This window comes from Bradysia coprophila, unplaced genomic scaffold, assembly GCF_014529535.1.
Source record: "Bradysia coprophila strain Holo2 unplaced genomic scaffold, BU_Bcop_v1 contig_358, whole genome shotgun sequence".
NCBI lineage: Eukaryota > Metazoa > Arthropoda > Insecta > Diptera > Sciaridae > Bradysia > Bradysia coprophila.
Window position 1 is genome coordinate 4730683 of NW_023503616.1, and position 22390 is coordinate 4753072.

The window sequence follows — 22390 nt, forward strand, 5'->3', positions numbered from 1 at the left end:
ATAAAATAAAAAAAATCCATTCATTTGTTTTAAAACATGTACTTAGCTACATACGAGGGGTAACCGACTGGCCAAAATGGTGGCAAATCAATTTCTAATTCCTTTCAATTCCGTTTAATTACCTCAATTACCGGACCAACTCGTCTAATTGCCGGATTCGCTCTATTTCCTTTCAATTCCTTTCAATTACGTTCAATTCCTTTCAATTTCCTTTCAATTCCCTTTCAATAGGTTTTCAATTTCTAAAGGTACTTCCTGTCAATTCCTTTTAATTTATTTTATTTCTTTAATTAACGGATTAACACCACTACTTGCCGGATTCGCCCTTCAATTCCTATAATTCCAATCAATTCCTTCAATTCCACGAATTTGAATTTTCGAAATAATTGCTCGATATTTTCAAATACAGGACAGTCAAAAAAGTGCATTTTTATGATTTTCGTGTTTATCGATTTCAGCTGTTTTAACAATACAAATTACAATGGCAAAACAGCTGAAATCGATGAAACACGTATAGAATAAAAATGCACTTTTTTGACTGTCCCAGGCTGTAGATATAAATTTAAAGTCAAAGTTAAACCCTTGAGCATTTTGGAAAAAGAATCGTCAGACTATATGAAGATAAAATTTGGAACAACTATGTTGTCCTACATTTGTGACTCATTTTGTTAGAATCTTTAATTTTTACTCATGCTTTTAGAAGAGATTTTTCAATTTCAATTTAGATTAAACTGTCCAATTGACTGCAGTTTTGTTTAAAATTATTTACATCATTGTTTATTTTAGATAAATAGTATTTTTCGTATAAAGACAGGAAATGGCGAAAAACTTTTGTGCATCCGACAACTGAAATATGACATATTTTGCCATGATTTTTCATTAGGAAATGTCAGTTTTTCCCGAACTATATATCGTGCAGGAATAGTTATTTACGTATTTGTTGTGGACGGTATATTTTAGGCAATTTCGCGGGTTGTAGCGCGAACGAAGTGAGGGCGACAAGCGAAAGTGCCTAAAATATACCGTCCACAACAGATGTGTATACAACTTTTCATGCTGAGGGCCTAAGTTACGAGAAACATTCCGTAATTTATGCCCAAGGCATGAGAAAAACTTCATTTCTTTACGAGAAAGGAATTACATGAATTTTTCCATGACTCTTCGAGAGCTTCCGAGCATACGCTGAAATTGTAGCCTACATTTGTGCGTTTCGAAATTTTTGATCGCTGATATCTTTTTACGAAAGCCCTTATTGAAAAATGTACGACCACATTTTCGAGTAAAAATATGTCAGCTTTGAATAAAAAATAAAATTGCCTGTGAAAGTTTCATGTGCTTTGAGAAAACTGTACCGGTGCCCCAAATTTGCATCAAAGGTACACTTTTCTCAAAGCACATGGAACTTTCACAGACAATTTTATTTTTTATTCAAAGCCGACATATTTTTACTCGAAAATGTGGTCGTACATTTTTTAAAAGGGGCTCTCGTAAAAAGATATCAGCGATCAAAAATTTCGAAACGCAGAAATGTAGGCTACAATTTCAGCGTACGCTCGGAAGCTCTTAAAAAAAGCAGTTTGTTTGCTAGAGAGGGTATTGACTGTAAGTGTCTGTTCGAAAAGTACAAAATAGGTTTTTCATGTTTTTTGAAGTGTACCGAGTTTACTCGACTTCGAGCAACGAAAATTTATATTTATCGAACCAAATAGGGTGTGTATGGTATCGTTTGAAAGTTTAGTAGTCTATAGACTAAAGATTGCAATCAATATTTGCACATATCAATTTGATTAGCAGAGGCTTTAGGTTCGAACTGTTTCACGGATTTTTTTTTTATATATTTTGTCCGACACCTTCTGATGGGATCTTTACTGAATACGTTCAGCGGATTTTTATCTAAGAAATCCTGCTGAAAGCTTACTTGAGTAACTTATTGTAATGGAAAACTCAGTAGGCACTATGCTACTAAGCTTGCAATAGAACAAACAGTCATGAGGTTTTATTTCCATATGATGCGATTGTCCACTTTTTTTGTTATGGGTAAGTTTCGCAGAAATCTTTTATTGCAAGCCTCCAATTTCGATTGAAGATCGACCTTATTTTCGAATATAAGTTCCTCAGGTTAATCGGTACTAACCGGTGATCATAACCAACATTTGTGTCTCTTGTGTCTCTTGCTTCAATTATATCGAAAAAAAATTGCAACCCCTTTTTGAGGGAATGCCATTTACTTTGGCTTGGCCTCTATAAGTCCGAAAATAAGAAATTAAAAAAAAATGTGAAACAGTTTCTTTTAGAATTGAAAGGCGCATAAATGAGTCATTCCATTCCATTTTAAAAACCTTTGTATTATAAGTGATACTCGAGAAGGAAACCACAGAAAAACATGGTAAGTCCAATTGGAATGACAATGCGCCACCACTTCACTTTTCTATTAGAGTTCTTTGTGTTAAATAATAAAAGTAATTTTAAAATCAATATTTGCCGCGCAACGATTTTTTTTTATTAATTTTTGATTTTCTGTCAGTAAAATTTGCGAAAAATAAGGAAAATAAGGATTTTTTACCAAAATAAGGAGGAATAAGGAGGTTTTCATAAAAATAAGAAAAATCAAGGAAATAAGGAGGTGTGAAAGGCCTGAATAGCATCGGGACGCAAGAGGGTATTGGCTCTTCATGTATTGGTGAACATGTTTAATGCCTAACATGAACCGTCTAAAACTGATACGTACATAACTTTACTCTCTACACTCAAGGTAAATGAGTCATTACTCATTTACATGCTCCTTAAAACCCGAGGAAAAATTACTTTTGTGATTGTTTGGAATTTTATATTTTGCCTTTGACTAACTGCTGATTTAGATAGCAATGTAAAGTTAAAATAAAAAATTTCTTTTGTTTTCAGTTCTTTTCGCATTGTCACAAAACTTGCATTTGCTACTTATTTTCGTTTCAATTGAGAAAATTTAGCAGAAAAATGAAAATTTGGAGATATACTTTCACAAGTGCAAGTCGAAGTCGAAGTCGAAGTTAAAATAACAATCTCCAAACCAGCAGCTATGCTATTTTACTCATTGAGCACTTGGGAAATGAAAATGAACGCAAATGTTATCAGGTAATGAATCATTTCACTAGGGTGAAGAGAGCAAAAGAATTTTGCGTTGACTTTACATTGCTATGTAAAATTACTAGTAGAAAGTTACTCAATTTATCGATCCATAAATTCTTGAGTGATGAGTACCAATAAGAATTTACAATAATTTGAGCATTCTTATCAGAATAATGTTGAAAATCACGGTCGTACTAACAGGACATTTCGATTTGAAGCAAATGTCATGGAGGGCAAATATTCAGCCAAAAGAATCCTTCATAATTTTACAAAAGAATTTTGTAGAAAATCCATAGAAAATCATTTAAGACTTTAAAAGCTTTAAAAACTCAAATTGAAAAAAAAAACACCAGAATCAATACAAAAATCCTTGGAAAACGACAGTAAAATCCTCAGAGGATGGTCTCTTTGAAAATCCTTTGGCAACGAAATTTACAAATATGTGCCAATCGGATTTTTAGTACGAATTCCACAAATATAAGTCATCTTATCAGATCAAGAATGACTAGATTTTCCGATCAAAAATGAACAGGAGTTGGAGAAGTCTTCTTTGCGATGGTAAAATCCAAAAAACAATAAAAAAAATGTTCTCCGAGATTCAGATAAAACAATTAATTTTCTATTTTTAATTTTTCAATTTATTATTTCTCTTCGCTCTAATATGGTCGCAATATTATAAAATAAGATATAATCAGCTCGCGTTAGGGAAAATATAGTAACTTATAAAAAAGAAAAGAAAATTTAATTTAATTTTTAACGAAATTCATCTATATCTGTCCGTTCAGAATGAAACAGTTTTCTTAGCTAACGTTTTTTTTTTTACTCCATTTAAACAAATAACTAAACTTGACACAAAAATTTACAATTTTTTTTTTTAATATTTTATTCTGTGAAAATAAATATTTCGCTTGCTCTTACTATGATGAATCAATCTCAATGGTTGTTTCTGTACTGATTGTTCCACGTATGACTTGAATTCGCATTATAATTATACTTTGAGTTAAATGCGAAATTAGTATGCGGTTGATGCGGTGTATTGACATTGACTGGTTGATTTTGGTGAAACCTAGGATGATTCAGTCGTGGAAGAAACGTTGGTTGTTGTGGCGGCGGCGGTGGTGGTGGCTGTTGCTGATGTTGTGGAGAATGTATTTGATTTTGATATATTGGATTTGGATGCCGCTGCTGCTCCCACAGATTATGCACCGGTCTCGGGTGCACAATATTATTTCCGTTGTTAAATCGGATATGCGGCCGAATCGCTTGATTATGTGGATACAAATCTGGTTCCCATGACTGAGCGCAAGGCGGTTGTTGTATTGGTGGAATATGTGTGTTTGGTGGAAAAGTTTCCCATTGTGATGTCATAGGAGATGCTTGCATTTGCATCGGTGACGGTTGCGATGGAACTGATTGTGAATTGATGATTGGAGGCGGTCCTCTGAAGTTGTGTGGCGAATGCACCTGCCCTGACGGATATAGTGCCGGTGAGGATGGAAGCGAGTTGGACGAAGGCTGCTGCTGATGTTGTTGATTAAATGGTTTCGGCGCAGGTATTGTTGTTTGTAATTCAGTTGAGCCAACGGAATTATTTAGCGTCGACGTATTCTGATTGGGTACACTTGGATTGACTCCTTGTACCGGCGTAGGTTGTTGCTCGAACACAGGGGGTTGAATGAAGCAAACCTTTGGTTTTGGTATCAGATCTGGCGTTGATGCAGCTGGCGGTGAATCGTTGAAGGGATATGACGGAATATTGACATCGGTAGGGAATGGTGAGATGCACATTGTGTTGTTTTTGGGATCGTAGTGGAAATAAATTAACTTTGGAGTAGATTTGAGCTTAGGTTGTGCTAATCGTGTTGGGGGATATCCATCTGGAGGTGGTGGTGGCGGCATGTTTTCGATTTCGGGATCGATAAACGGTGTAATTTCTAAAACTTGAGGAGCAGCGTCCTGTTGAAGGTAAAATAAAAGGTCATTTTGTAACACATCTGTAACATCGTCAAATTGATGTCTTGAACAGAAACAAAAGTTACCTTTTTGATGGTTGATGCTTCCCTTCGCGCACGCCGACGCTTAGAATCCAGTTTTTTCTTAGTCATTCGCTTATTGCGATCCCGAAGCAACGGAGCAACATCTTCTCTTTCCGATGTAGATGTTCCATCCCCTGGTGCAACACCATCGGCGAATAAAACACTTTTCTTATTTGCACTGAAAAAAAGGAAAATTAACCAAAAATGCGACGGGCATTTTAGTATTTGAACTCACCTCGCCACATTTCCTCGTAAGATACTCTTGCCTCCAATAGCATTTGGATTATATGTCGCTTTTTTAACGTCCATCGTATGTACACCAACTTCCATTAAATGTTTTATTTCCAATTTCAGCTTTTCCTTGCGCATAAATCGCTCCAGGTGCCGTTTATCACGTTCTTGTTTCCGCTTCAACTTCAATTCCGCTTTTTTAACTTCCCGTCGCTCAATTTCTTCCTCGGTCAGCTCTATTATGCTATCTTGCTTCACCTCATAGTAATTTTCCTCTTCCACTTTTGAGTCCAATGTCTGTTCCACAATAACGGCTTCTGTTTTTGGTACGATTTCCAACATATTTCCTTTAACGACGAATGGCGTACGCTCCTCCACATCAACGTTACTTTGCCGAATTTCAATGAGATTTGAAAATATTCGTTGCTGTGGATGTGGATGTTGCACTGATAATGGTTGGGGTGACAATTGATTCGGTGCAATATGCGAAACATGCATAGAAGGAACATGCAATCGCGGTAAGGCTTGCATATTTTGAGGCGGTACGTGTGGTTGAAAATAATAATTTTCTTGTGAATTCAGAACTGGAATTTTGCTCGTGTTTTCAATCGAATACTGAACGTGGCCCATGTACGGACCGCTGGCTCGATGAAAATCATATAATTGTTCCGAATGATTAAACGTGTGAGCGTTACGATCGTCTATTGTTCGTTTGGGTGCCAACGTTCGTATGTGTTGATAGTTGTACTCAGCGAATGCAGAATTTCCTTCGTCTGGCCATGGAGTTGTGTGAGTACTTTCCAGCCTACAAATTGGTTGTGGTACATTATTGTCACAGGCAAGCACGGTTTTCGTAGAATTTGTGTAGTCCGTTGTATGTGGCGGTTCCCATTGTCTATTCGTGTGTTTTTCTGGCATTGGTGGTGTTCTCGCTCGCACCGGACTTACAGTGCGCTTTGACCGTGGACTGTGTGAACGACGTAAGCGTCTAGGACTAACTCGCCGAGGTGATTTTCGTGGACTTCGAGAACGTCTTGGACTGCCACGAGAACGTCTACGGATCGGACTCGGACTACGATAAGTTCGTTTTCTGGATCGCGGACTTCGATGTCGTGGTGGTGGACTGGAATAACGTTTGCTGGATTCTTTTGTGCGGGAACGGCCATAGGGTGAAAGTGGTCTGTTCTTCGAATTAGAATCGCTGGAGTCTCTCTTGTCGGAACGAGATGGTGTTAATTGCTTTATTGGGGAACCTTTGCGAATTTCTGCAGATGAGTCGTATGACTTGCTGCTTTCGATGGAGTTACTCGTCTTACTTGCAACGCTATCCGAACTATCCAAATGTGACGATGCGTTATTCAAATATTTCTTCATTTCAGCGGTGTCGATGGGTACCGTTTCATTTGAAGTTATTTTAACGACAGCATTTTCGATCGGAACTGATCTGTTGGATTTTGGAAATATGTCCGCCATGATGGGATTGTTTGGCATCATTCCTATTCGTGACACTTTAGTATTAATGATTTCACTAGCCAATGAATTGCTATTCGATGAACTGACTAGTCCAACTCCTGGTTCAATAACACGTTCTATCAACAATTTATTTGTTTCCTTTGAGCGAGCCAATGTGTTGGGAGTTACTTCTAGCATCAGTTTATCGGTAAAGTCGTCGTCGTCAAACATTACTGGTTTCATTATTGAATTCGTCTTGTTGCCGCCAATTTTCAATGATATTGCCGATCGTTTCTCTGCACTCACCAATAATGCATCGGTTCCACTTGTGCTGGTTACGCTTTCAGGAGTTACTGCATCATTCGCTACAAGTTTTCGTTTGTTGGCGAGTTCTTTCCGTTTTTCCGAAAACTGTTGCTTCAATAGCTCAACCTTGGATAGTAGTTCATTGTCGCTCAGTTCGTCGTCCTCAATGCCAGTCTTCAAATCGAACATATTCTCGTCTAAAGGCAATGGCAATTTAGCATTCTGTTTTCGAGTTTTTTTCTTTCGCTGTTTTTTGTCTGATGACGACGATGTAGATGACGATGAACTGTCTGACGAACTCGAAGAGGTTGATGACGATTCAGACGAATCGGATGATTGATTTGTTACGTTTGATGGTAGCTTCGGCGACATCACTTTGACTATTTGTACTGGCTGATCTGGAACTTTCATTTTCGCTGTGTCGTCAGAATCCGTATGCTCGATTTCATGTAACTTCATTTCCAAAGATTTTTTTAAGGCTTGCAGTTCTTCGTCTCCGTCATTCGATGTAACCGACTCGAACAATGAAGAAGAAACCGATGACTTGTCACCATTGCTATGATTTTCATTAGAAGCGGGCACACAGCTCATAATAAATTGTTCGTATTCGTCGTATAGCCGTGCAATAGGCTGATGATTCAATTTTGGTTGTTCATTTCTTTTCGTAATCGGTTTTTCGGGTGAAAGTTTAGAAATGTATTTGTCTAGCGAACTATCGGAACATATTGTAGTAACGGCACCACTCATTGGACTATTGAACGTTCCATTTTCCATATCTTTCAAACCCGAAGGTGGACATTTTACTGCAGTAGTATCTACGATAATCGGAGTTTCCATTGTTGGATCGCATTGATCCATGCGTGGAGTGGTTTGGTTCATTTGTTCTGATATTTTGGCGCAACAATCGTTCATGAACAAAATGGTTCGGTCTTGCTTAGGTACATTCAATTGCAACGGAATCGTATCGAGCTGCAACAAATTTTCGATACTACTACCGGTCATTTCGTCTGTTGCTTCGACACTATCCCAATTATCCCAATTCGAATGGTATTCCTCGCTATTCGGAGATTTTCCGTCCATCGTGCTGTTATTCACTTTCGAGGGCGCACCGTCGTTCGATAATTTTTTGCTTTTTATTTTCAGAGTTGCATCTTCATTACTTCGATCGAGTTCTTTCCGCCTTTTCTTCACAGATTTATCAGCCTTAGATCCCGAACGGCGTCTATGTTTAACTTTTAGCTTTTCAGTACTTCCGTCCGATGATTTTTTTCGTTTTCTTTTCTCTACCGTTGATTTCGACGACGATCGTTTTTTCTTATTTGATGTTGAGATTTTGTCGACAATTCCATTTGTCAAACGGTGGCGCATAACATGAGGATTCGGTGAATACTTTATGGAAGGAAGAGTTTTGGTGAATCTGTAAGGAAGAATTTTGTCATTCAATATTGGTGTTGAGTAAATGTGGACTGCGATCGCGGCTCTTTTTAATTTAATTTAATTTCATTTGAGATCAAAGGATTTCAATAGTCAAATAGACCTAAAATGCGAGATTCGTTGAAACATATTTTCAGTAAAATCACTGAGACATTTTTGTGACTCGTGATACTCGTGCAGTAATTTGTTCGGAATAACGAGAAGATAACAAAATCAGTCATAGAAGGAAAGATAATGTCCAGCGTAATCTAAACTTTGTAAATAGTCGACCTGTGCTTACTACTTAATTGCTATCAATAGACGAGATAATATTAATAGTGGTCGGAATCGGAGGTTAGTGGCATACAATTTTTCTATTTTCTAAAATGAGTTTTACTGGGAAAGTTGTTTTGATAACTGGAGCAAGCAGTGGCATCGGAGCTGGTACAGCCGAACATTTCTCGAAACTTGGAGCCTCGTTGGCATTGGTCGGTCGCAATGTAAACAATTTATCGGAAGTTATAAAAAAATGTGGCGAAAGTCCCGTCTTACCGATCATAGCCGATGTGAACAAAGACGCAAAAGTCATCATCGAAAAAACCATAGCACATTTTGGTCGCCTTGATGTGTTGGTGAATAATGCTGGTGCTGGTGCCAAATCGTCGATTGAATCGACATCAATGGAACCGTATGACTTCATTATGACAACAAATCTTCGAAGTATCTACGAATTGACGATAAATGCGGTTCCACATTTAATTGCAACAAAAGGCAACATTGTCAACGTATCCAGTACGGCAGGACTACGAGCCTCTACCGTCGTTCTAACATATTGTATGTCTAAGGCAGCTTTGGATCAGTTCACCAAGTGCATTTCACTGGAATTGGCTCCGAAAGGTGTGCGCGTGAATTCGGTCAATCCGGCTGTGATCAGAACCAATTTTCATAAGAACATGGGCTTTGATGAGGAGGAATACAAATTGTATTTGGAAAATTGCAAAAAGTCCCATGCCTTGGGTAGGGTGGGAGAAGTTTCTGAAGTGGCAGAAGCTATAATCTTTTTGGCAAGTGACACAGCGAGTTTTATTACTGGCACGTTACTTCCGGTTGATGGCGGTAAAATAAATATGTGTCCGCGATAGAAATAAAAACAGAATTCTACCAGCATTAATTATCGAACTTTCCGACCAGCTACGCGACCTAGCCAATGTGAGGGTATCAGAGTTCATGTCTTTTAATGAAAAACAATAAAGTGTTCTGAGGGGTGACACTCGATTGTCATTGTACAGACTTGACTTTTTTCGGCTGTCAGTTACTAAAATCGCAAAAAATTTTCGAATCGAAGAGCCGAATTTTTACATTTGTTGAAAAGATTATTCAAGTGCAAGTTTGTCGTTTCGTCTAAAGTGATATCGTCAAGTGTAAGATAAGTCTGTACAGACTCATTCATTTCAGCATAATATATCAAATGTCGATCAACCATTTTTTTTGGGACACTACGGTAATACCGCACAGCATAGAATCATGATGTCACTCTCTTTTCCCCCAAAATTCATAGCACAATCGAATTTGGAAGCGAAGAGAACCAACTCGAAGCAAAGTAATCAACTTAATAACCACATACCTCTCCAACTGATGGTCTCTGCTTTGATTCTCCAATAAAGTGCGTTTCTCAGATGAAATGCGTTTCTCAGACGAAATGCGCTTCTCAGACGAAATACGTTTGCCCGACGAAATCCTTGAAAACGAAAAACGTTAATCGAATACAATCATTTACAGTAAACAGGCAGATTTACTCTATGTCCCGATTCGAATCACGTCTCTTTTTCGACCGTTTCTTGACGCTACTCGTTGATGATCTTCGCGAGGATACGTCTCGCGTGGTTTTCTTTTTCCGATCTTTGTTTCGACGCTTCCGTCTCTTGTCGCTGCTTCTGCTATCTTCGGACATTCTCTTGCTACGTTTTTCCTTCGCACGTTTTGTTTTCAAATCGAATGCAGCTGGCAATTTTCGTTTTTTCAGACACGCATCTAATAAATCACTGCTCATTAAAGGTTCTTCTTTTTCGCTGTTCACATCTTCGTCACTTTGCTTATCCACATCTAAGTTATTATACACTTTCAACGCTTCTAACGAATCAACTGGAGCCTTCGGACCGATGATTTCCTTGTTCACTTTTTCGATGCTTCCACTTTTATTGTTATCCAATTTTGTATCGGTCGGCGGATGATCAACTTTGATATGATGTATGACCACATTCTCACCGAAATATGTTGGAATCGTGCGGTCTTTGAATTTTTTCAATTCCTCAATTTGGGATATTGTTGCCTTCGCTTTCTCCATTGGAGTCAATGACTTTTTCTCCTTTTTCGGTTTATTTATGTCTCTGGTAGGCGTTTTTAAAACATTTGTGTGAAATTCTTTGACGGGTTTTTGTTGACTGCCAAACGCTTTCAGAATTTTGATGGCTCGTTCTTTTCCCAACACAGGTTCGATTTTCTTCGGTGTTTGATTTTGGGTGTCCAGTGCTGGATCGTCGGCAGGCTTAAGCGGCGTAGAACATGCGTTTTTGTCATCATTCTGTTTGGTGTCAGGAATTGAAAACATATCAATTTCCTTATCAAGTAATGGCGGGTGGGTCAATGAATCTTGTTTTACGCCGTTGTTGTCATCATTGTGCTCTGTTGCATTCATTTCGGATGCCTGATTTGCAATTCTTCAAAGTATTACAATTTTATTTATTGATTGTTATTGATGCAATCGCGTCGTGAACGAAATTACGGAAAGATTTAGATCCGTCGGAGTGCCTTCTTTTTATTGCTGTCAAAATTATCATTATTTTTGACTACAATCACAAATGTTTTGCCATTTGCTTTCATTATCGCACACTTCTGACAAAGGACAATAAATATTTTCACAATCGCCAAAACTGCACAATTCTACCAGTTTGTTACCAAATAAAAATGAAAAGTATGTCTATCTCGAAATCATTTTTTTAATTTTATTAGCGCTGCATAAGCGTGTCGCATTGTGTTGTGTCGGCGTTTTGTTGACAGTTTTTGTCAGTCATGCAATCGAAGCCATGTACTGCGAATAGTTCGAAAAGAGAAATTGTAATGTCACTGTCCTGGTATATTTCATCGTCCTTTTATTAATCAGCTCCTTTAAATTCAAACAATTTAATTGCGCATATTTAAATGTCGGAGGCGCTTGAACCCCTATGGTAACAAGTGCAGCTGATTTTTTTTATAGAGATATTTCGACAGTTTTGTTGTTGTCATGTTGGATTTTCGTACAAGCTTGACTGTTAGAAATATCTGTAAAAAAATTTGAGCATTTGGTGAAAGCTTGATAGTTGACTCAATAAATAGATGAATAAAAAACTCGAACCTAGTTGCAATGACTACGATATATATAAAATCAGTTGGTGTTCAACAACAAATCTCAAAATTGAACTTGTTGCTACTTTTGTTGGTAACTTCAGTCGAAGTTAGCGTCAGTTAGAGTAGCACACTATATAATCTTCAAGAATAAGAATTCAGTTCCAACAACCACAAAAAGGACTATAATCATCAAAGTATAACTAGAGATTGAACCTGATCTGATCAAAATTATTTTAAGAGGTCATGATGCTTCGTTGAAAATTGTAGCCTACATTTGTGCGGTTCGTATTTTATCTTTGCTGATATCTTTTCATCAAAATTCTGTTTAAAAAATGGAAGACGTATATAACGACCACAAAAAGTGTTAGTTTTCAATAATAAATAGATCATTATGACGGGGAAGTGTTTTGCAGTGTATATTTGATTTGAACAAAGAACTTGCAGGGAACTGTCAAACGTTGACACAAAAGAATTTCTCCTTCATTTGACACTTCCCGCAAGGTTGAACAAAAGACAGAACAATAATTTCTGTTTCTCATACAATACAAATAGTAGAAGGTATCAACATCAGAAATGGTTAATAACTTAAATAATATGTGGTTGGAATTACGGAAAAACCGCAGAAAATTCCCTCGGTGTAGTATAACCTATAATTTTCAAACTTTTCCTTCAAAATAACAGCTAAACGGCCCATCCTACGACTTTGCATCCCATTACTATTTTTTTTCCTTTTTCGATTATCTACAAAAAATCACGACGGTAACTTCGCCGTAAAAAGTCTATTTTTCGAGTTATGGCCAAAAACAGAAATTTTACCTGGTTTTTCAATGTTTTTTTATAAAGCATTGATTTTCTGATCCGGAAGGCTTAAATATTGGTCCCATATCTTTGTTTAGATTTAAAATTTCACCGTCATAAGAGTCTATATATAGATCTGTTTGTGACAGTTTGACTATATCCGAGAAAACTCAGCAGTTTCTCAGGGCTGTTCAAACTGCTATAACCAAATCTAATTTTTGTTGAAAGGTAACACATTTGTGGTGATTATAGGTTTGTTCCAAGGCCACACGAATTGTCAAATCGAAATTACTGTCAAATTTCATCCATAAAGACATAACCTCATCAATATTCATATAAAAACCGATCTATGTGGATGAAATCGTGTTCGTTCGGTAAGTTAAAATTCTTGTTTACAGTTACTTTAACCTATTAAACCTATTATCACAAAAAATATTATCGAAAATAAAATACGAAACGCACAAATATAGGCTACAAATTTCATACAAGCATCGATTTCACTTAACCCCAAAAATGTCAAATAAAAATTTGAACAGTCAAGGAATTTTCCGATAAATGCGAAGTCTAGTTTGAAAATCACCGCCAGTCTGCAAACAAATTTCCCCAATAATATTGTCGCATATTTTGTGATTTTTGCCGGTGCACGACATAAATAAAAATCGGCTGACGACACCATGGCATTGTTGCGCCGATAAATGTTTTGGCGCATTTCATTTCAAAAAAACGTCTTCATTTTTTCCATTCACTCGCAACGAAAAACTCAAATCAATTCTTAATAAATATTTCGATTTTATTTATTGCTATTTTTTATATTATAATAAGAGGGTGGTGTGTAAAATATGACATTATTTTTTTGTTTATTTGTTTCAATGCTATGAATATAAATTTGTTTATTGTTTGCCGTTCGGTTCAATCTTGTAGTTCTCACGGGAAGTCAACAGAGTTCTCAACAAAATGATTATAAATTCAATCACAATGTTCCTATATGCTATTAATGATGTATATAAATGATCATAAATTGCCTACAATGTATGATGTGTGGTGTCTTAAAAATTATCTGCATTTGTATAACAATGCGCGTAAAATACAAATTGGTTTAGCTGCAGAGAGATAATAAAATCGAAACGAAATCGATAAAATTAAGCAATTTGGCTGCGAATGTAGAATATAGTTACCTGTACTGCCCCAAATGTTTCTGGTTTTAAATTTTTATCAAATTGTTATTTAGATTTTGTTGTCTTTTACGCTTGGCATCCATGGCATCTAAAATAGGCTGACGTTTTGCTGTATACTTTCGATTCAATTCATCAATTTCTCGTTCCATTTCTACATCTATGCTACTCAGGCGTTGTTGCAGATCATCAAAACTCAAAAATTTCAACTGCGAAATTGAATCAGAAAAATTGATCAATGTGCCAACTAACACAACTTAACTGATCAGACTCACAAACTCAAAATCACCGTCGACAAAATTCCGTTGATATTTATTCACGGGATCCGGTTGTCTCTGATGAAGTATCACATTTTCGCCAGCACCATGATGCATCAGATGTTGTACACCCATTTGATTGGCGGCAGATATTTGATTCAATTGTAATTGCAAATGAGATTGATATCGTTGACGTTCCTCGACTGACTGAACGGGCTGTTCGGGAGGTGCACTTGGAGAAGGCGAACCATTCAATGGTTTTATTGCATTTGAATTCGTTTCAGCGTCCATGTTGATCATGTTATTTACAGCTTCAGTTTTTTTACGATCGAAATGATCGAGAAACGGCGGACGGTATTTGGGTTTGTCGGGGTTAGTGTCATGTTCTACGGAAATTCGTATTAGTCAGGCAACGAGCTACCAGTTTATGTCAGTAAAAAAAATTACTCTTCATCGTTGAATCCTCGGAATCGCTGTTAATGACCATCGTACCGAGATTCGATTCCAATTCAACCATTGTACCGTCTGGTACAAGTGTACCACAATCAGCATGAGCAATCATTGTTCCATCTAAATTGTCTTTTTCAGGTACAAGGGTTCCAGTGTCTTCCGGAAATTCTTTTATGGTTCTCGAATTCACCTGATGGTCATCGTCATCCTAGAAATTGGAATTTAGTCGACTCGGTCCTTAACATGGGTATTATGACTGACCGTTTCTTCAGTGTGATTTTGTAGTTGCTTAGCTTGGTTGATGGCCACTTGACGATAAGTCTGATTTTCTCTTATAACATGCGCTTCGGCAATCATGTCATTTAAAATTGACCGTGTTTTGGCTGATTCTGTTTCCAAAAGTAAAATTGAAAGTTTAATTTTCAGCGAACAAAGAGTTCGATCAAAGAGTATGGTCAAATTGGCTTTAAGATTGAGTTGGACCAATACAATGTGCTTAATTACTCACGTTCTTTTATGAAGACATGCTGTAATAAGTCCGTGGCTGTAGCACGTTCCTCTGGATTTTTAACTAAACACAAACTAACAAAATCAATAAATTCTGTCGTCCATCGATCCGGGTCACGAAATGATGGTGGTGGTTTCTGAGGTATCATAAAAATGGCCCGCATCGGATGAATGTCACCGTAAGGTGGTTTTCCTTCTGCCATTTCTAAAGCTGTTATACCCAACGACCAAATATCAGCGACACAATCGTAGCCAACCTCTTCAATAACTTCCGGTGCCATCCAGAATGGCGTTCCGATAACCGTATTTCGTTTAGCCATGGTATCGGTTAATTGACCAGCAACGCCGAAATCGGCTAATTTAGCGTGTCCTTCTGAGTTTAGTAGAATGTTTCCTGCTTTTATGTCCCTATATTGATGTTTGAAAAGGAAAAGAAATCAGATTTCAGTGGGGGAATAGTAAAACGAAAAAGCCCGGACTGAGAAGGCAATAAGTGGTGAAGGTGCATGCAATTACGCGAACAGTGATAATCATTGAATTGGAACAATTGAAATGGTTATCCATTCCAATACACACCCACTCCCAAAATACTCATTTAGTCAATGGACTCACCTGTGAATTTTCCGTCTTAAATGCAAATATTCTAGACCCTTCAATGTGTCACTCAAAATCGTAGCGATTTCCTCTTCCGATAGCGTTTTCTTTCGCAATCGCATAATATCCGACACACTACCAGCACCACAATATTCCATACAGATCCACAAGTCGCATTGCTTAAAATAACTTCCATAATATCGCACTACGTATGGTGAATCACATTGTTGCATGATCGAGATTTCTTTTATTATTTCATGTAGATCTGATTCCACTGGCACTAATTTAATGGCAACGACCTGGAAGTAAAAGCGATTTGGTGATATATCGTCAATCACTTTTGTTCACAAATAAATCATTTTACGTGTTACGGCATGTTTCATTTTCGTTTAAATTGCCTAATCACGTAAAGCATTGTACTTACGAGGTTCCAAGTTGTTATTTGACAAGTGTGTAATACAGCCCTCCGCTTCGGGTCGGGCTGTAACACCCCACTTATCAAATACACAACTGGGAACCTCGGAAGTAATATACTATTATTATGCATTAGTTATACGTACAACACCACTTTCTTTGTGTAACGCTTTGTACACTGATCCATAACTACCCTCGCCTAGTTTACATATTATATCAAACACTTCTTCTGGTGGCCGGGCCAAACTTTCTTCCGATAATTTCTTCAGTTCGCTACAACAAGAAATCGAATAAAAGAATTCATTAAACTGCATGAACCACTCTGCAATTAAATGTTACTAAAATTATAATACAACAACAATGCAATGAATAAACATTTTAAATGAGATGGACTCAGTCCCATTGTTTTATCGTAGCGATATTTAAACCATCCACTCTATTCGCCTTGAAATAAACCATATTACAAGTGAAATGAACTTTTAGTATTAAAACAAGGAACTAAACGAACAATGAAATTTGATAATTTAACCAAATGTGCAGGTGAATTTATACTGTGTGTACTTTATATGCAAATGTACGTCTTTAGCTCACCTTTTGGAAGACATTTTTTAAGTTATATTAAGCATTCACACCAAATTAAACAATTACACGTAACGAACTTATTGTTACCATACTTGAAAAACGGAAAATAATCACAAAATAACCAATTATTTGAATGTAAATTTGACTCAAAACTCCATTCCATATCATGTGAAGGCGACAAAATCAAAATGGGAAAAAAATTAACTTTTGACATGTAATGTTGTGCCTCTAAGTGACCTGAACGCCGCTGTGCGTAATGTGAGAACAATGTTCATACGTTGGGATTTGAAATAAAAACCGCGACGGACGACTTGCTTTTAAGCAATGAAAGTAAATGGATAGGTATGGCCAAACGTTCAAATTTGTTCTAGCCGGAGCACATACGGATTTGCATGGCGCCACCTCATACGAACTCATTTCTAGTGCAAATTTCCACTAGAAATGAGTTCGTTTGAGGTGGCGCCATGCAAATCCGTATGTGCTCCGACTTGTATGGACTGGCCATACCTACTTATCTACTTTCATTGCTTTTAAGTACAATACAATGGCAGTGTGCTTAAATAAGATAGTTTAAATATTTATCTCTCTACTGTAAAGTCCGTTCAGACGCTCGATATATAATAGCTATTTTCATAATAAGCTAGTAAATGAGAGTGTTTTGCGCACTAGATGTGAGATTGCTAATAGATCTCTTCGTTTGGTGAAACTGATGACGGAAACGTGAGGAATGGTGGGGAAAAGTGTGCAAACTAATCGAAACCAACTTCACAATTTCACAAAGTAATGAATAAGTGAGTGCATCCAATTCTTTGAAATGAATGCAAATGAACTAAATACGGGGAATTCCCTTAGAAGCAAAGTTGGTTGTCATTAGTTTGCACACAAAACCGAACCGTCGATCGTCACGCCAGCGGTCATTTTAGTGATCTATAAAAAACCAAAACAGAAAGACCAAATTAAAGGTGTTTTAGTAACCAAATGTCATAACGTTCACTTATTACCATTACATTCCTTCTTATATTCGACGGTTTCCAAAGAATTTTTTTGTTAAAATTTATTGCCATTTGACAATTTGACAATTTTTGATGACTGAAACAAGCTGGAATAGGTAGGCTTTTGTGTTAAATACAATGAAATTGATCAAACATATGTTGTCAGTCAAGGGATCTGACCCGCCCAAAAGGTGGGCCTAGTATATCTGGAACCATCGAAGTGCGTTGCTGGAACTGTAAAGTCAAGTTTACCATCGTTCCAACGCACTTCAAGCAAAAGTGGTACTCTAAATAGGGTACTGAAACTTGACAGTGCTCCATACAAAATTTTACACTGTAAAAAGAGTGGGGATAAAATTTCATACAAAATTTCTATTTGGCAGCTGTCATTCATAGCACTTTTGCTTGAAGTGCGTTGATGGTTCCCATTGTTTACAATGAAAATTGTTATTTTTGACACTTGTCTATTTCAATTCTCGGTTGGCACAAAGCATGATGTGTTACACTTATTGTAATGAGATTTGAAAACTTGGGTCTAGTGCTGAAAAAAACAACATTACAATACTTGTAACACAACATAGCATAAATTGATCAATTATATGAACATTTGCATCTATTATCTACAACGGCAATAAAAACTAACGACGAACTCTAGAACAAGGCTGTAAACTTTGGGGAGGTCATGCAGACCGCCATTTTATTAGATATGCGGGAACACACCACGTCTGATGATTTAACATACAAAAAAAATTCACCACATCATCACGGCGATGATTGTCACCACATTAGGTGAATTTTTGTATGAAATCCTCCATGTTATCATCGATTGTGTGTGTGGTGTGTAACCCGTAAAATAAATGATCAACGAATGAAAGAAACAACAGGCCTCATCTTTATATATTACACACTTGTCACGAAGAAGTCGAGGCTTGCCGAGAATGATTGTGACAAGTTCTATTTTATCACATAAGCGAAAACGAGAGAACAACTAATAGTACATTACTATACCAGTGAAGTAATTTGATATCTCGTATCCAGATGAGTAAAAGTATCCGAGGGCTTCAGCCCGAGGTACTTTTACTCATCGTGATACGAGATATCAAATTATTTCACGTGTAAAGTATGGCGTTTTACTTTACGAGTGAGGGAAAGGGTCTTCACTAGTGAGGGAAAGGCCACATTACGTCACTAGTAAAGTAAAGTGTATTTTTTTTAACTAGGTCCCACCTGTTGGGTGGGTCAGATCCCTTGACTGTTTGTCTGAGCTTCTCAATAGTATTTTTATTGGTAATGATTTATTGATTCATTTCAATGAAATATAATTTTGTATGTTGATGGCCACAAAAACGCATTTAGAAGAAGTACTACTAGAACGGTCTAATAAATCTCTCATTGATAATTTAATTCTGTTTAGTTTCACTGAAAATCTTCGAAACTTTGTATATAAAATGCCCCGGTAAAAATGACGTATGTTTTCTTTAATTTTGGATCTGTTTATTCGGTTATGTTTACAAGGCAAAATCGAATATCAAGACTGTTGAGAACTACTACCAGATGGTTGAATCGATACCACCCATTTTCGAACTTGACCTAAGGATTTCATTACTTCGTCAAATAAAAAAAAGTTTTTGAAAATCGGTTGCACTTTGCTCCAGTTATCGTGTTAACAAAGAGCATGAAAGGCTTATTTCGAGAACTACTACCAGATGGTTGAACCGATGCCACCCATTTTCGAACTTGACCTAAGGATTTCAATACTGCGTCAAATAAAAAAAAGTTTTTGAAAATCGGTTGAACTTTGCTCCAGTTATCGTGTTAACAAAGAGCAGGAAAGGCTTCTTTCGAGAACTACTACCAGATGGTAGAACCAATACCACCCATTTTCGAACTTGACCTGAGGATTTCACTACTTTGTCGAACAAAAAAAAGTTTTTGAAAATCGGTTGAACTTTGCTCCAGTTATCGTGTTAACTTAGAGCAGAAAAGGCTTCTTTCGAGAACTACCACCAGATGGTTGAACCGATACCGACCATTTTCGAACTTGACCTGAGGATTTCAATACTTCATCGAATAAAAAAAAAGTTTTCGAAAATCCGTTGAGATTTACTCAAGTTATCGTGTTAACAAAGAACACAAAATTTTTACATTTAACGTTTTTTCATCACATTTCCATATATTTTTTATCATAGTGAACGTGTTACCTTACAGTCAAGGGAATTATTCTTCTAGTTAAGTAATTTTCACATCCGAACATAGCGCGTATGTGATAAAACATTTGAACAAACGATGTAGCAGATTTAATGTTTATGTGACGATTCGCGAACTGATAAGGAGAAAGAGTAGAATGAAAAATCAGCGCATATAATGTTATTGTGTTATATAATGTTGCAAGAATAGTTATTTGTCCAACGAAGGATTAAAAGTTGGAAATTGCATTTCAAGTATGTCACGCAGCCATCGACAAGCCATCAGTGACCAACGTTTTTCACAACACAAGCTTCTGATGTTTCAGCCTCCTCCGCCGAATGACAATTTTCTCGCCTGCGTTGTGAAAACCCTTCAAACTACTTATGCTACCAGAAACTGTAAACGGTATTTTATGTGCTTAAAATCAAAGTGAACTTTTTCGTTGACCTAGGTGACGTATGAGATGAGGGGTGTTTTTTCACTGTTTCGCTTGAGGCTTTACTTTTCGTCACTAGTGGCACCAGTGATTACAGATGAATTACTTCCTTCTTGATAACTTCACCTTTAGCGACAAAAACAATCTCATTTCGCAATAATTTGCTCCATAAAATCCTATTCCCTCTTTCAGGCAAAAGCGAAATAATGTACATAGAATCTTCAAGCTCTTTTATGATAATAGATTAAATTAATGATGGTGCTAGTTGCGCACGATTATTTTTTTTAAGCAATGTAGCCATAGCTTTAAAAATGGTAAACCTTAAGCGTTTTTTCTATACTTAAATTAACTTCAAATTGTTTGAAAATTAAAACCCAATCAGTTATAACATTGAGTATGATAGCATTGAGTACCAAATGAAAATTGACATAGATCATAACTTGAAAAGAGAATCGTCTGACTGGTACTTATTAAAATCGTGTTATTTGTAATTAAATGTAACTTGCTTAAAATGTACTTATTTCAGATAAAGGTAAAATTAACACCGTCCAACTCAAAAAGAAACATATGGCCTCATCATTTTGTTCGTCCGAAACAATCACTTTCTTTTTTTTCGTACAATTTTTTTTTTTTGCTATATGAGCAATTCAGTTCGAATACGAAGTGCAAACATTTTTTTTTAACAATTTAGAATTTATTTGAAAGTCAATGGCCTTAATAAAATAATGCAATTTAGATTAATAGCAAATTAATTAATTGCAATTTTTTGACTGTTTTTGACTTAATGTAGAGCGTGCTTTACCATTCCATTCATTTTTTGTGTGTGAATTATACCCATTAAATTCGGCAAGCATGTTCGTTGCATATGGTTTTGTTTTACCATTGGTGCTAGTAGATTGAATCTGTAGATGTTTGCTTCTGATTCAAACAAATAGGTCAATTTAGTTCCCAACCTGACCATATGACACCTCTGAGTTGATCACGAAAGCTGTGGCAGTAAAATCTTCCAGTGACTCCTCCATTGACTGAGGTGAGGAGGTTTTATGTATTCAAATATTAAAGATACACTTAAGTTTCGTTAAATGCTTCGTTCATTCATTCATTTGTATGAGATTTTTTTAAAACGTGGATGGCATTTGTTGACGTGAATGGCATTTCAAACGGCCTTGAAGATGATTTATATGGAAAAATTCAGTGAGCCGTAAACTTTTTGGTGCCGGCTGCCCTCGTGAGTGTCTAAATCGGCTCTTTCAGAACCTAGATCTGACAAAATCTTCTCAAAAATCGAAATTACTTTTTTAGATATGTCCAGCGAAGGCTCATGAAGTAAAATGTTTCAATGTCGTGATATCTGACTATATAATTGACAATGGCTTCTGCACTGAACAGCTACATACTTGAAGAATTACTGCATTGTGTTTTCATGTTTTGTGCCAAGTTAATTAAATTAAAAATATTTTTGCTCCATAGGTAGATGCATTTACCATCTTACAAAATGATGTTACGAAATGGTTTCCACAAATGTTGCAAATAAGTTTTTAATTTTAATTTCTTCCATTACACAACGAATTTGATGTAAGAACTTGATGCGGTTTCGCAAGTTCCCAAGAACACTTACCAAAAGATTATACGTCCAATTCTGTTGACCGAGTAGAATTTTGCACCAAGTGAGTTAAATCCTTTGATTTACATCAACCAGTTTTACCCTTGAAGAAATATATCCAGTCATCTCATACCGGCAACAACGAACCAATTCAACGATTACTTTCTGGCTTATCTTATTTATAATGAACACGAATAACGTAGACGATTATCTATATCAGAAAATTTAAAAAACTTAAATAAAAAATAATTTAAAACAACTTCGCGGTGGGATGGGTCGAGAAGTTAAACTGATACGGAAACTCAAAGTAAGATATTTTTACGACTATTGTAACGATTAACGATAATGGTTGTTTAAATGATAATTATAGTTGTAAATCTTTCTGTATTGGTGAATGAAGCGTCATGACATCATCATTGGCCAGGTAGATCAATTTAGTAACGTCATGTTTATGACCGCACACTTACTCCA

General features: G+C 36.6%; 3 protein-coding genes across 3 annotated transcripts; 1 reads left to right on the forward strand and 2 right to left on the reverse strand.

Moving 5' to 3' along the window:
- Window positions 1-3984: 3984 nt before the first annotated feature.
- Window positions 3985-11664, reverse strand: LOC119081387. The gene is made up of 5 exons (XM_037190273.1): window positions 10340-11664; window positions 10168-10281; window positions 5377-8547; window positions 5145-5319; window positions 3985-5061 (listed from the first exon to the last, which is right to left on the reverse strand). Exons 1-5 carry the CDS (start codon window positions 11236-11238, stop codon window positions 4039-4041), a joined length of 5382 nt encoding a protein of 1793 aa, XP_037046168.1. The 5' UTR covers window positions 11239-11664; the 3' UTR covers window positions 3985-4038.
- LOC119081388 (3-oxoacyl-[acyl-carrier-protein] reductase FabG-like) lies at window positions 8854-9705 on the forward strand. The gene has a single exon (XM_037190274.1). The coding sequence runs from the start codon at window positions 8930-8932 to the stop codon at window positions 9683-9685; it is 756 nt and encodes a 251-aa protein (XP_037046169.1). The 5' UTR covers window positions 8854-8929; the 3' UTR covers window positions 9686-9705.
- Window positions 11665-13556: 1892 nt separating the features above from the next.
- On the reverse strand, window positions 13557-16908 carry LOC119081389 (serine/threonine-protein kinase hippo). Its single transcript, XM_037190276.1, has 9 exons — window positions 16711-16908; window positions 16266-16392; window positions 15724-16004; window positions 15113-15519; window positions 14866-14993; window positions 14602-14812; window positions 14173-14540; window positions 13901-14106; window positions 13557-13825 (listed from the first exon to the last, which is right to left on the reverse strand). Exons 1-8 carry the CDS (start codon window positions 16722-16724, stop codon window positions 13927-13929), a joined length of 1716 nt encoding a protein of 571 aa, XP_037046171.1. The 5' UTR covers window positions 16725-16908; the 3' UTR covers window positions 13557-13825; window positions 13901-13926.
- Window positions 16909-22390: the final 5482 nt, after the last annotated feature.

Bases quoted from the DNA above. Each gene is read 5' to 3' on its own strand.
- LOC119081387 (XM_037190273.1), bottom strand. From the start codon at position 11,238: ATGAATGCAACAGAGCACAATGATGACAACAACGGCGTAAAACAAGAT. The intron at 8,548-10,167 runs GTATGTGGTTAT...TCTTCCTTACAG, and splicing joins AGAGACCATCAGTTGGAGAG to ATTCACCAAAACTCTTCCTT. The intron at 5,320-5,376 runs GTGAGTTCAAAT...CCTTTTTTTCAG, and splicing joins TTACGAGGAAATGTGGCGAG to TGCAAATAAGAAAAGTGTTT.
- LOC119081389 (XM_037190276.1), bottom strand. The intron at 14,994-15,112 runs GTGAGTAATTAA...TTTTGGAAACAG, and splicing joins GCATGTCTTCATAAAAGAAC to AATCAGCCAAAACACGGTCA. The intron at 14,813-14,865 runs GTCAGTCATAAT...TCCAATTTCTAG, and splicing joins AAAATCACACTGAAGAAACG to GATGACGATGACCATCAGGT.
- LOC119081388 (XM_037190274.1), top strand. From the start codon at position 8,930: ATGAGTTTTACTGGGAAAGTTGTTTTGATAACTGGAGCAAGCAGTGGC.